Consider the following 15,457-nt stretch of genomic DNA (forward strand, 5'->3'; position numbering starts at 1 on the left):
AACAGTTTGTTTCCCATTTTAAGCTTACCCTGTGCATGAGCAGCGCAGAGGAAAAAAAAGGGAAGGAAAAAAATCTACTATCGAAAATCCATCTCCTTTTTGGAGTGTGCCAGCAATGGACCAAAACAAGAGCAGGACCGTTGCAAATGAATTAGCATGTCAGTGCTTTCCTTGAATCAATACTCTTTCTGTTTTCCATTGCCTCTTTTTTTTAATCGCCCCCATCTGCTTCATGTTTTTGGCGCTGTCCGTTCTCTACTGTGCCACCTTCACCCTCAGTGCAGATTTCTGGCATTGGATATTGGAAGAAATACCCCAGATGATCCGTCTGTCCTTGGGAAAGAGGATGTCATCTTTATTATATTTTCCATAAGTACCAGAGGCCTAGTCAGTCGTAAGAACATGAGGACAGTGCGAAATAAGTGTTGTTAACCCATTCCATTTGTCATTTTATGGAGAATTTGGTGCTCGGTAAAAATCCATATAGACCTTGGCAGGGTTAAATGGCATGTCTAGCCACGGATTATGCAATTTCCCTCAGCCTTAGTCTGCAAATCTTTTAGAGGTAATTTTGTTTAATGCGAGCTTCCATAGCAAAATTTGAGCTAGAGGTCTTATTTTTCCAGAATGTTAAGGCTGAAAGCAGTAAAACACATCCGGGACATGCCCCCCACCCCCCATTATACCCTGTGCATTTCATGTTTGCTGTCCCTGTCCCATAGGTAATAACTAGGCTGTGGTCAGGAGTCATTCTGTTTATCCACGTACAATATGTGAAGTGTCCGGTGATTCAGAGCCCTGAACCCTGGGTGGAGGGTGTAACACACTCAGAAGGGTGGGTCAGGGCTGCGCCACCTTTGACGCTGGTCTGAGTTCTTTATGTTTTCTAGAACTTACATGTTCTCATACTGTTCTTATTCTGCATATTAAGTACATGTTTTGTGTTGTAGTAAAACAAAATCGACTTCCTTCCTCTGTATTTGTGTGACTCTTCCTATTACTGCTATTTGCTGATAAGAATTTCTTGCTGTTTTCCACCTTTTAACTCCCAAAGGGAGTCCTAACAATTCATTAATATCTGCCTGCTTGTTATGGAGGATCATGGGAACTGTAGGGGACGGCGTTCCCTCTTTTTAACAATTGTTGCTAGTAGAAGTTAAAGAAAACAAACAAAATTATTTTGCATATTGAAAAATATATACACCAAAAAATATATAATAATTTAAAAAAAAATACAAAAAATATGTTACAATATACTGGTAATATAATATACTATTGTGATTCCATTCCTAGATGTGCAATATTGCTACCAAAATTTTGCGTTTTAGGACTTTTTATTAAATTCCAAGAGTCCCACGTTTGTGAGCAGTAGTGCACTCTTCTAAATTGATCACTGGGGGTCCCAGGGGTGAGGCCACCTGCGATCATAGATTTAGGTGGTAAATGTTCCTAGTAGGGAAACCCCTTTCATAGTGATCCCGGGTCCACCATAGACTATAATTCCATTCTAAGTAAGTTGACTGGTGTTGGTAGTATAATATAGCTTAGGGCACGGGCTGCATACAAGTTGCGTAGCTGTAGAATGCATTTTAATTCATGTGTGTGCCTTTTTTCTTACAAAATCTAGAATTTGTTAACATCCAGATGCAGGTAAACAAAGCTCCAATTTGCATTTGTAATGCTTTAGTATGTTTTGTCAATAACCACAAGGTTTTAATGCCCCCCAGCTCCCTATTGTCATCCCGCACACCGTAGGGGGCAATTAGAAGGACTTCAGTACAGTTCATGATGTATACTACTGCTGACACCTGGAGTTGTTTCCATAGACAGACAAATCCCAGACGACAGACATACATTACCCTAAATAGGAAGTCCTAGAATGCAATACTTCAGTGTAGGCAGGTAAAGCTGTGAAAATATGGGCACAAACACACCTGAGAACAGAGGATGCACCTCCAATGATCACCTTGGATAGCAGCCCCGTACGTGTTTGCTCAGGAAGGCAGTAGGAGTGGGGTTCGGCACTGACATGACTGTCTTGTTTGTGTTGAAATTCCGAGTATTTGAACATTTGAGTCCTGACATACAGTTCAGATCTATGGGAATGGAATGGGAGCTTGGTGGTAACATACTAGTCATCACTGTGAAATGAGAACAGATGCCAGGTTAACATAACAAACCAGAAAGTAAATATTGCTAGAAAGAAACTGATTATGTTGTTCAACCAGTGTATGAAATCTTGCCTAGAACACCAGACCTACCTGTCACATTTACTCTACAAACTATTTTTCATTACTGAGATCATTATATAGGCAGATTTTTTTTTTCTAACCTTAAAAACAACTTTGAAATTTGGCAGGTAGCCCTGGACCTCACATTAGAGATGTCAACTAGGGTAATCTGGCCACCAGACCTGACTGCTTAGTGATGGGTTAAGAGCATCAAATAGGTCTACTCCAGATGGAAGAAAACTGTGTCTAGTGCCACCTATAGGTGTCTATCCTGTAAAGTCAATATCTAGCCCCTTAAAGGGAATCTGTCAGCAGATTTGATCCCATAAACTCTTAACAGTGTTGAATAGGTACTGGAGAAAAAAAACACAAATATCTCCCAAGTTTTCTATCATAATCCAATTACACCAGAGAAAATGATCTTTTATCCTCTCATAGCCATATGTTAATGAATTAATAAGCATCTCCTGGGCGTTCTTTTATCTGTGAAGTGTCCTGCGGCATTGGCGGCAACCTCTCTTAAATCTCACCCATTTCCCTCCACCTTTGACTAACGTCTCCTGCCTCATCCGACGTCCTTTCCAGGAAAAGTCAATTAAGATTGGAGGATTTTAGGAGGGGTGGCCGCCAATAACTCATTAGACTTTACAGATGTAAGAACACCCAGTAGACACTTAAAGGGGTTATCTAAGAAGTGATTTTTTTTGTCTAGTAGGGGCTGCAAATGAAATAAATAAACCAAAAAAGCAACACTTACCTATCCTTGTCCCCCAACGATCCAGCGCTGAGGCTCCGGTGGCATTTACATGCACATAGCATGTGACCACTGCAGCCAATCAGAGGGCTCAGCGGCCATATGTTGCATTTCTGGCATTATGCCAGAAATATGATTTGTCACCACAGGGTCCCGCTGAGCCCTCTGATTGGCTGCAACGGTCACATGCTACATGCATGTAAAGAACCACCAGGACTGCCGATGGCGTCTCAGCGCTTGATCGCCGGGGCTAAGATAGATAAGTATAAGTAAGCACCTATTTAGCAGTGTTAAGAGTTTATGGGGGTCATGTCTGCTGATAGATTCTTTTTAAGGGGCCTTTATGCCCTAAAGACTCCCTATTAGCCAGATCTCTGCAAGGAAAATCAGTATGTTTCCTGGGTTAAGCATTAGACAGGCATCACAATAAAATTGACCAGTACCCAATGTCGTTGACTAGAAGACACCTTATGTATCCTACTATATAGTCTGATGTTTAGCTACATCCGGGTATACTGACAGACCTCATAACTGGGTGATATGGCGTCTTGTCACCTATGATTGGTAATGGTTCTCTCATGTCCTTGGGGAGATTGCAACATTAAATCCTCCCAGGGTTCCCTGCCCCCTTGTAACACGCCTGAGAAACTGCTGCTTCATTATCTGCCTGGCTGTGCAATGGTTGATTTATAAAGCACCCGGCACTAAGGGGACGCAGCGGTCATTAATAACTCCGGGAATTGAGCGATGGCCTCTCTTACCAGCCCTCTGTGCATAAGAGATGAGCTTCCAAGTTTTCTGGAATTCACCTGTGTGTTGTCCTGGCATTTTGCCCAATTTCGCGATAAGGAAATTCCTATCAAGTTATTTCCAAGCGGAGCTTATTGCGCTGATGTAAAAAGCCAATTCACACTGATGAGGGCGCTCCTGATAGCTTAATATGATGAGATGTATAATCAATACTGAGGAGAGTTGGCTAAAAAATACAGCGTATTCTTCTCTTCATTTCTTAGGAATATCAAACCTAAGATCAGACTGATAACAAATGGAAAAAAGTTAAAAATTCTTAACACAGCTGCTCTTGGCCAATCTATCTGGTGAAATATAAGCAGAAAATATTGAGCCACATAAATGTCTACCTGATGAATTTGGTCATCTGGTGCGTCTGGAAGTGATTGTAGGTTCTTATGCATAAACATGACGGTATAACGGAAGTCAATCAGGGGAACGATACGTTTCTTATAAGAAAAGCCTCAATTATTTCCAAAGGTCATCTGCATATTTCTAATCTGTGTATGTGAAATGAGCCATTTGCATTGAAAGCCCTACAGGTCATGATAGACACGTTTATTATTAGGATGCCCGTCCATTGTAGAGTGGCAGGGTTACTGACGGGTGTATTAATAATTTGCTTTGCTTTAAAGCCATTCACTTGATTAGAAAATATAATTACATAAGGTATATACTTTACGCATAATTACATAAGGTATATACTTTACACATAGCTTCTCAGCAGTATGTAGGGTCAATTCCATAATCCAACTCCCGCTGACGGCTTATTTTCCATAGTAATTGCTTCAGCTCATGCTTGCAAACTTAGAACGTGTCTGTAATCATTGTATCAAAGGGCATTTCATTGGTTTTATTAGCCATGATTATTCATCCTCTGTATGCTGAATATGTCATATCTTGATCTTGGATCCATACACAGTGATGGGGGCACTAGTGCAGAATTAACTTTTAGTGCATCCTCAGATTTGTAGTTCAAACACATTCTCAGGCATTTTAACTTGTACAAAAAGGACAGAAGAGAGTCCTGAAGAGGTTACAATTCCAAGTATAAGAGGTTTGGTGGAATAAATGATGGAGGTATTTCATAGTCTCCATAAAAATGTCAGCAGGAGTCACAACCCCTTGAAGATGTCCTGCATGTCTTTGTCTTTTCTTTTTGTGGAAGACCACCCATTTGGGCCAGTCGTCGCTTTTGGTGGGCAGAAAATGTTACAATCCATCATGGCTACCATGACTCTCGATGTATAGAGTAATGCAAATACAAAAATTGCAGTGAGTAGAAAGGAGAAAGAGGTCAGTGCTATTAATATGTTCACAAAACACCAAGGGGGGCCGCAGGGAACATTTACTGCCGCCCCTAAATAATATGCACAATGCGTATAACAAAAGTGTCCGCCCCAATTCATTTCTTTCATAGATACGTTGTGGAAGGCCAAAGAAATGTATCAAATTTGGGTTGTGCATCCCACACGGAAAGCATTATCCTTCAAAGGGAGGTGATAAGAGGAGAACTTCCACTGACACGCATAGAATTGCGATTGTGTAATTGGACAAATGGTAAATTTTACCCGACCCCAGTATATAACGTTATGGTCGTAAAGCCTTCAGTATCTTCTATTATTACAACTATTGGCCTCAATAGACAACAAGGGCGTAAATACAGGGGTCTAGCGTCATCACACTCAGATTTTGGAAAATTATGTGGTGCCGAACCGGGAGAGAGAAATTTTATTTTCCGGCTACAGAACTGGAAAACTTTGTTCTGCCAACGCTTTGCCCACAACAGCTGATTCCTCCCGCTGCATCTTCTGAACAGATTGCTAAGTGATGGCTGTTCAGTTAGTTAGGATGAGATCTGAGCTTAGCTGCATTTCAAGCTGCTGAGTCCTTGCAAAATAATGCTACAAACTTCACAGACGATGATAACATCTTGACTAGTCCTTTGCTATATAGTCTTTTAATGTTCTATTAAGCCCCCTCTTAATGGCATTATGGGTGGCATTACAGCTTCCGCATGGTCTGCCACTCCGCTTTCCCAGACTACGAGAAGGCAAATCTGCTTAGTTATGCAACACTATGGGGGGAGAGGGATGTGGTACTGGACAACTTGGCGGAATTGCTCTTCAGGAGTCTGGGTAAGAATGGTGGCAACCCATGGGGAGCTGTTAGGACAGTCATATTGGTTGTCATCCAGCTTGGTCAAAACATAAACTAAGACACGAAAGACCCAACAGTACAGGACAATTGAAAGGATTTATATTTGCAGTTCAATTTAGAGGGAAATACTGGAAACATTATTATTTATATGGCAATAATTCATTTGTTATTCCATACAGGGTAATACAATCGTTAAAAAATTATAGCATTAGTAAGCCAGATCGAATAGGGAGCAGAAACCTGCCCAAACAAGCTTACCGTAATATATCCTCTACATTCATGGCTGGGGTATGCTTCTTTTCCCACTATTTATCTGCTGTCAGATCCCAGGTTATGGGAAAATTAAAGGATAGATTCCAACTATTTACAGAGAAGACGGGGCAGAAAGTCGTTCCTCTCTCTAGGGTGAGAGCGCAGAAGAAAGGGCTTTAAATAACAGGATTAACAGATGTCACTCAGCAGTTAATCAATTAATTAGCTCAGGGCATGGGCAAGCAGGCGACTGGCACTTTGGCATTTTGCTTTCTGCAGACACGGCACCCTCTTATTGAGCTTTTCAAGCTTCTTACAAAGGGAAAAAAAATATTGCATTGTTGAAGGAGTTTTTCGGTTTGTCGTTTTCATTTTCTTGATCATGATGACAGCCTGTTTGTGTCTGAAATATTCTATAATTCTGTTGGTTTGGTAAAATATAGTCACAACCCAGTGACTTGACTCTTTTTCCAGCTCAGTAAAGTATGCATTTTAGCTTAAGAATACATGTATATAATTTGTATAAATCACGGTGTGCATAATGCATGGATCCTGTGCTGCAGCTCTTGCTTGACAGCAACTACAGAAGGCGCCATATTTCCTACCTCCTGAATATATAATATGTTATATTAAAATGATGGAAGCTTTTTTTGGCCCGGTAATGCACCCTGCCCATACTTCCTAAGAAATAGAAGAATCATATGGATTGTAAACAAGGCAACTTATTGGAGGCACCCGTCATAATTATTCATTGTAATACTTGCTGGGAGTTGTAGTTAATTGAAACAGTACTTATGTCATAAAGTAGTGGGTGCAAAGCAGCTAGAGCTCAATCCACCGCTCAAAATACCATGCGAGAAAAAAAGGTTGCAGGTGCAGCACTCCTACAAGGGCCAGTACACAATCTGTGGTTTGATTTGCCCATGTTTAAAGCCAAGCGAAGTTTCAGTTCCATCATGGATCTTAAGATTAGATAGATAATAGATATGACATAGATAGATAGATCAGACGGACGGACGGACGGACGGACGGACAGACAGACAGATCATCTGGGACCTTCATCCAAGGGATTAAAGGGTCACTTTCTGTGGATGTAGATGTGTGTGTGCATCCTGATATGGCTGATCTATAAGGACAGGGCTGTGTATTCGAGAATCCTTCTGTTGTGTTTAAGATTCTTTTTCTCACCAGTCTTGATCCTAAACCTTAACCCGTTGGTGTTTCTGTGTCATCTGGGTTGTGGATCTCCTTTTGTTGACTAATGAAATAGAAAACTCATCAAAGCCATGCCAAATATATTGAATTTGTGGCTTGTATTGAACATGTGAACTAAGCTGAGGACAAAGAGGATGGACCTAAAGCTCCGGCAATAACCCTTTTCCTCCTCCTCATTCCCCCCACAATCTTACCCAGCAAATCCTTAGCAGAAAAGCATAAGGACAAAACACAGGACAGAGAATTAAGCATGCACCACAGACTTTAATTTGTGGCACAGAGAATAAGGATTTGGTGTGAGAATGTATTAACGAGACACAATGAGGCACACAATGGCATCACATACACACTTAATGAGTATCTCTGGCAAGCAGGGTGCCTCCAGCATTGGTCTTATTAAATGTACATATATAGGAAATAACTTTTACCATTGAATATACACAATCAGGATCGTATGATAATCTTTACACCGGAAGATACAGGCCAAGGAAGCATATTAAGACTAAAAATCACCTGCCCATGCGATGACATCCCTGGTGGGAGCTGAAAGGCATTGATTGTTATTCATCTTCTCCAGTAACAGATGTATACACCCTTAAATCTAGATATTTTTTTTAGGTAAAAATCCAATTTTAGAGCGGTTGCCAGATTTGCAAAATCCCTTCTTGTTTGAAGGTTCCCCCGACAGTGAGCTGGTCACAGGGTGTCCCGCTACTAAGACCCTTAGTGATCACCTGTAGTTTTTAGGTACATCCAGCAGCAAGTGTTACATTTCCCTACAGTGCCACCATAGGAGACATGAGGTATTACACAGTTTCCATAGAAATCAATGTGCTGCCTATACGTGACAAGTCCTCTAGAGCTGCTCTGTATTCTGGTTTATAGATGAGGGTCCTAAATAGAAGGACCCTCTTTCTATTCCCTAGGAAGGTATTTAAAAATGGATCTTAACCAGACGACCCTATTCAGTCATCTCACTCCATAGCATTTACTAGTATGTAGTGTATGTAATATGTTGATTATTAAAAATAAGAAAAATAAGAATAGTAATAATACTACTAATTATATCATGGTTTAGTAATGCTGTCATTGTTATAAATTGATTTCATTTCCTTAGAATCTATCTGTTTTTCTTTCAATACGGACACATAACCGAGATTTTCTAGAGCGAGCAGTTCAGCGCCATGCTATAAAATGCAGCATATTCATTTCACTGGGAGCATTTTGTTCCTGCTGAACATGAAATGCAGCGGTAAATACACAGAGGCGACTGTGTTCATTCAGCCGTATTTAAAATGTTGTCAAGTCCAAAGGAGAAAAGTGAGGCCTCCTTGCACACAGTGGCGGGCTGTACACAAGCTGTCTTTGTTTATCGGTGACGGCTGAGTGACATGCACTTTCCACTGGGTTTGGATTCTGTGTGCAGGGGATGAGGCCCTGTTTGATGTGGGATCGAGGCCTGACCTGAGCCTATCTGTCTGCCAAGCTGTGGTTTGTGATTCGTATCAATCTCTCCCATGGGTCTGTTTTCAAATGAAACTAATCAAACACCTAGCAAGTCATCAGGCCGATGCAACACACTAAGCAAAGTTTACTCGATGGCCTGGGAAAGAGATCTATCACAGAGCAAATAAAATAATCAATACTCGCCATATCACACCGCCATGATGGCAGAATGGATACAACTAGCAAAATACCCACATCACATTGACATGTAGCAGAGCTGAGAGTGCCATTTGGCACAAATCATCATGATATCATCACTTAGTTGTAGTTTTTACATTGTACTGTAGACAAAACGATTAGATTATTACCCAATGCACAAACAATGGAGCACCCATTAACAAACTAATTCCACTCTGCTACATCTCTACAATTACTAGAGCTAGATTAAGAATGACTGTCACTTCTGTATGGCAGGGGCAACTATTTTGTTAGCTGCACCAACTCTTGAGTATTTATTGAATCAGCCTAAAATGTCCACAATTTTTATACATTATTCAAGTAATTCATGAAAAATTGTATTATAACATGTTTTATTCACAATGATATTTTTCTCCGCAGCCTGCAAAGTTGGCTACTATAAGGCCCTCTTATCGGATAAAGCTTGCTCCAAGTGTCCTCCCCATAGCTTTGCACTTCGAGAAGGCTCTACCTCCTGCACCTGTGATCGGGGCTATTTTCGAGCTGACAGTGACCCTGCCTCCATGCCGTGCACCCGTAAGTTACATGATGCTTCACTAAATCCCTCTCTTGCCTCCCTGCATGCAGTCACTCTCTAAACAGTGGTCCTTGTCATCTTGATATATGCCTCTTCTATCTTTTGTACTGTACACTCCATACAGTATAGCGGTTACTTGACAGCAGCTGTCACAAGTACAGGGGCATTTCTGACGGTGCCACCCATTGTGCAGCCAGGGTTTATGTTGCACTAAAAGAAGCTGAGATCAGTGGTTCCCACAGCCTCGCTGACCTCCCAGCCATGGCTCACAGTGAAGAGACTCATTGTCATCTAGAATCGTTTGTGATCACATATCAGCTGTTTTGCAAATACCACTAATATATCTAATTTTTAGAACTCTTGATATGTTGTGTTTTCATAACGCTCTAGAAATGTCAGCCGATGCTCACAGCAGCGTAGAGTAGTCCGAGGCCTTGTTCAGAAGGGCGCATGGTGCCCCTATTGAACTGCCCGTATTGCAGATATAAGAACCGAAGTACCGCGGCAGTACTACTGAACTGAACTTCTAGCGCTAAAGGTTGCACTCTCCCGTCCGAATGAGCCCTAAGCCCAACTATACAATTTAAAACCCCAAATTATCAAATGTCCTCAAACTCAAGATTAATTTTCCAAGGGATATCATACTGCTCAGTGACCAATTTATGAATAATTGTTTGCATACACTCTATTAAAACAGCTCCGGGCCTTGTTGTTAGTTTCAATACCATTATATAATTCATGTATTTAGATGCCATAAAAATATTTTGTGTGAATACAGGTTGGTAAAACAGTCCACACCTATCAACAGTTTAATGTTTTCTAAGTCAAGTAATAACTAATAGGGGAATAAAATAGTATTTGAAATAATAGAAAGTAAATGGAGTAACTAAGATCAGTGCACTCTAGAGCGCTCTCTAGAATGTCAACAGTGTATTAGAGAGTGGCAAGCTACAACCGTTTATATAGCTTTTCATTGTATTTTTTTTCACCCATTAGTCCTGTCAGTACCTGATATCTCAAACCAGTATTATTGAATGAAGATAGATCCTGTCAAGAAAGACCCGGCGATTAATGCGGATTGTTGGAGAGATAAAATAAACCTGTACATAAAAATACCATAAACTTTTTTTGTATATTCAAAGAAAAACAAACAAATAGTTTGACAGCTCATGTTTAATTTACATAGAGAAAATGATTTTCTGGTAGACAATCATTTGCAGGGTGATTATTTGTCTGAAATGGAGCGTATGACTCCATCATAAAATCTATGCCCTCTGGGTTACCACCAGCACGCTTTCTGAGTCTTTCATTCATATCTTTTTTTTTTCTTTAAATAATCAGATTTGCTGCTCGGGCTGTTATTTCCTCAAGTAACTATATTGTTTTTAAATGGCCATTGCAGCCCTATTAATCTCGGCCGCTTCCTCTAATGCATCTTGACAGTCATCCGCGTAATGAACCCTAATGAAATGACTGGTGGAACCTGCCTGTGAATTCCATTGCTGCCACCGGGAGCTGGCTTGTTGAAATGTAAGGGCAGATTGAGAAGCCCAGCCAACCTTCGCTCGCTCCCAAGGTCAAGGATGAAAGCTTAGCATTTCTTCACTGGGTTGTGCATGTTGAACATCTCTCAGCGGGGTTTATTCACACTGAGTGTATTTTTTTTTCTACTGCTGGAGGTATCTGCAGTGCAGAGTTTTCATTATTCCCCAGCAACAAAATAGTTAAAGCTGTTATCCTATAACGTTTTCTCCTTTTAGGTTTTTAACCTTCATCTGAATTTCTCCTTTCGCTGGCTCCGAAGCACGTACAGAACTGCACAAAAGCAATTATCAGGGAATCTGCAGTGCCTGGTATTTTCTCCAGGGGTGCTGGTATAACGGATTCAGCGAGTGCTGCAGCAAAATTCTAGCAAGAGCGATGCTTAGCTTCAACAACATACTGAGTCTTGTGCTGCTCGCATGGTGGAATAGTCAGCAGTGCACAACCACATGTGAAGCCTTCAATCTGTGCAAAATTGTATATTTAGGCAATAGTCCAGAACCTAAAAATGAAGTACAATACATATGAAATATAGTTTACGGTTGCCAGAAATATATTATTTAGTCCTATGTTAGTTTTACTACAGAATGTAGAATGTAAACTATATCATTAGGGTTTGTAGTGAATAAGACTTATTTGGATCTGGGAGAATCAAAAGAGAAGATATTTTTGAAATATTTGCTTATCTATAAAATGGGAAAATTGATTCCGCAGGTTGGTGATTTGTGGTAATTCACCTTTTGGAGAATAAATGGAGAACATAGTTTTCAATGGTTTGCTCATTTTTGCTTGATTGTCATTGCTGTGTTTGAGGAACAGGTAGCGAGATAGTAAAAGATGACTACTTGAGGAGGCCAACGAGGGACCGAGGTTGCGTCTTTCTCAGTTGGGTTATTATCAGAAATCCGCCACAGTAGTTCCTTTTCTGTCATCACTCTGAGTGCTGCACCTGAGTAGATGAACACAATTAATTAGCTTGGCAGACTACTGGTGGCACATCTGTCTTGGGTTCTCAGCGTTCCCAAAAGAACAAGCACCGCAGCGCAATTTAGGCCGAGAGAACCAGCTGCTTCATTGTGATCCGCACTGACCTTAAGGGAGTTTATGGTGTCATTGGTTTAATAAGAATCTCCTTTGTAAAAGTTTAGACTCCACAATTGTATAAGAAACTGCACTCCAGTGCTCTTGAGAACTCTGCTAGCCTCTAGGGAACAGTGGATTAATTGCAGGTTAAAATGTCTTGAAACACATACCAGTGCTTCATAAATTCTTTGTATAGTGTCTTTGGAATCGTCTGATATACCATAGACTCCTTTTTTTTCGACCTCTCATGTATGCATCTCAGGGGGTTGAAAATTAAGGTAAGTTTTTTCATTTAAGAAGTTTTGTATTAGAATACAATAGTTTCATATATCTTCATAGGTAAAGAAAACATAAGTACATCCGTTAAGTGGCATATGCCTACAATATGTACTTTTTGCTGATCGGTAATACGATGGCTACAAAAAAGTATTTTTTGGCATACGGCTTCATTGAATCTGACAAATATATCCGTAACAGTGCAAGTTATCTAGGAGTTGGGAGCCAGTTAGTCATCAGCTTGTCATCTTTGGAAAGTGGCCAAAAAATGGTGACAATCGTAAACTTCTAGGCACTTTGGCCATTTAGCTTCTGGGATTTGTCCGGACCTGAAGCATATAGTAGAAAGATTGATCATGAGGATAAAAAACAAGATTTGTTTTCAGGTAATGAAGCTTGACATCACGTTGTATTATATAACATAAGCTACATGTTCCACCTTGGTTCTTTCTGTACCTAATAGCCAGACTGGTTCCACAGTCTTCCATTTAGGGTCATTAATCACTTACTAGACTTGAGACATTTCATCTCAGGTTATATTATCTGAAGAAAGAGAGCTGGGATCTTGTTTTTACAACTGTCACACGCTGCTACTTTATTTATCAATCGGCAACTACTTTCCTCCTTTCTTAAAACCAAGACGGAAAGTCTTCTTATTGCATTCTGCACTGAGCGATGAATCCTTCCCAATCACCCGTGTCCAAATGTTAATTTACCAGCCTGTAAATCTTACTTGGATAATTTAAAGTATTTTATCCACACCCCAGGTTGTCTTGAGACTCGTAAACAATTTCCATTAATGCACATTACTATTGACTGTATGTAGGCTTGAGAGATTACTGCCCTATACCACCACATTCTTCTTAGTATCTGACTGTATAAGTGCAAAGTTGTATTTGCTTCTTCTTCTTAGCTATAAAATGATTAGCTAGTACTATCTTTTCAACAATTTTGCTCACTTTCCTTCGAAAATTATTTAGAATTCTTGTAATCTTCTCAACCTGAAAAGTTTGTTGTAATTAATGCTAATTTTTAAACATTATTATGAGCAATGAATTCATTATTTCGCTCAGGGCATATTTGGATACTGAATGACAGGTCATTGCCATCAATGGAAAGGAAAAACAATAACACAAAAACATTGCACTAGGCTTCTCTTTGTCATTGCCTTTTCTTGAAACGAATCCTATCCTACGACACACACCCTCTCCAGTCCAAACTCGCCTAGCAGAGGAACAAAAAACTGTAATTTACAGGACTGTGTCAGAGTCTTTATGAGGAAATTGCAGAGCTCAACAAAAACAAAATTCGACTCTAGAATTGACTGTAAACAGAACCTGAATCATACAGATAAATTTGGGAGGTGGAGAATTAATACCAGCAATTCGGCTATTCTTATTGAAAAACCATGAAGCAAGACTTCAAGGTCACTTGATGAGAACTGGAAAGGTCAGCCTGGTCTTGGTGTGATTAGTATGAGAATAGAAATCTAAGGGGATTGGAAATCCACAGATCTAGGAAATAATTTTTAATTAACCAAGACCAGTATTTTGCATGGCCTCTACCCCTAAATAGGGTCAAACCAACTTGAGTATTTGAAAAGACTCTGACTAATTTGGTTTGATGCAATAGCAAAAATTAGACACAACAGATCTGTCTAAAATGAGAACGGCTGCAGAAAATAAACCATCCATGAGCTTTTCTACAGGTTTTTGTTCTGGGATTTTACTTCTGAAAAAATACATAATTTAGGAAATATTCTAAACAGCTTTATTAATGAATAAAACATCATTGTATGTAGATATGAGATGAGCTTTAGTTATTTATTTTCTTGGAAAACATGCAAGTGTGAACAGAGATATCAGCCTGAAATCAACCTGCCTGGAATGGCACCTCTGTTTTTACTCATTGTCATGGATAACGTCAAGGTTTTTGCCTGTCTCCTCCTTGATGCTCTGCTCAACTGTCACCCCCTCCTCTACACAGACCATCTCCATTCATATTGGAAGCAGAGGGTAGGGGGCTCTTTCTAACCCATCTCTCTCTTCAGACCTGCCAGCATCTGCGTGCCTAGTTTTCCGCTTGGCTGCCCCTGTGTTCAGAAGCTGCCTGGGCCACGTCCCACATACCAATTACTGACTTTTTGCTTTCTGAGGATCTTGATTCAATGTGGCACATTTTCCCACGTGAAAGTGGACATAGCCGTTTGGAAAGGTGCCCTCTCGAACACGGTGGATGTTGAGAATGGAAAGTAGTGCAATGGTGTTAGAAACAACATGTTCCTTGGTTTTAACCCTATGTATCACAGAATAATAACATTTTGAATCAGACATGCATTGTTTTAGACTTGGTCCTGCATGGTTCCCTGTAATGTACATGATCTTTCTCGTGTTTCCAGTTTTTCACATCTGCTGTTTTATTCAACAGGACCACCATCATCCCCTCAAAACCTGATATCCAATGTCAATGAGACCTCAGTAAATTTGGAGTGGACTGCTCCCCAGAATACTGGTGGAAGACCTGATGTCACCTACAATGTAGTCTGTAAGCGGTGTGGTGCTGACCTTACTCGCTGTCGCCCATGCGGTAGTGGAGTTCACTACAGCCCCCAGCAGAATGGATTGAAAACAACCAAAGTCTCTATCACTGACCTTCAGGCTCACACTAACTACACATTTGAAATTTGGGCTGTGAATGGTGTCTCCAAACATAATCCTGGCCTGGACCAGGCTGTTTCAGTTACGGTTACAACCAACCAAGCTGGTAAGTGCCCATGCAATGTTTGCATTATGTAAATATCTACAATTCATATGTAAAGCAAAATGACAATGATTATTATCTTGATGGTTTGATGGTTCAGAACTTGGTGCTTGCTCTACTAATGGGCCAGGTTTATTAACATTCGCTCCACCCCGTCATTAAATAAGGCGACTT

General features: G+C 40.4%; 1 protein-coding gene across 2 annotated transcripts in view; it reads left to right on the top strand.

The window, feature by feature from the left end:
* Window positions 1–15,457, top strand: part of EPHA4 (EPH receptor A4) — a 48,902-nt gene that overhangs the window by 10,620 nt on the left and 22,825 nt on the right. For both annotated transcript variants that reach the window (XM_075861424.1, XM_075861425.1), the window contains exons 4-5: window positions 9,466–9,621; window positions 14,951–15,286. In XM_075861424.1, the coding sequence (XP_075717539.1) occupies window positions 9,466–9,621; window positions 14,951–15,286 (492 nt within the window). The remainder of the gene's footprint in view (window positions 1–9,465; window positions 9,622–14,950; window positions 15,287–15,457) is intronic.

This window comes from Rhinoderma darwinii, chromosome 4, assembly GCF_050947455.1.
Source record: "Rhinoderma darwinii isolate aRhiDar2 chromosome 4, aRhiDar2.hap1, whole genome shotgun sequence".
In the NCBI taxonomy this organism is placed as follows: Eukaryota; Metazoa; Chordata; class Amphibia; order Anura; family Rhinodermatidae; genus Rhinoderma; species Rhinoderma darwinii.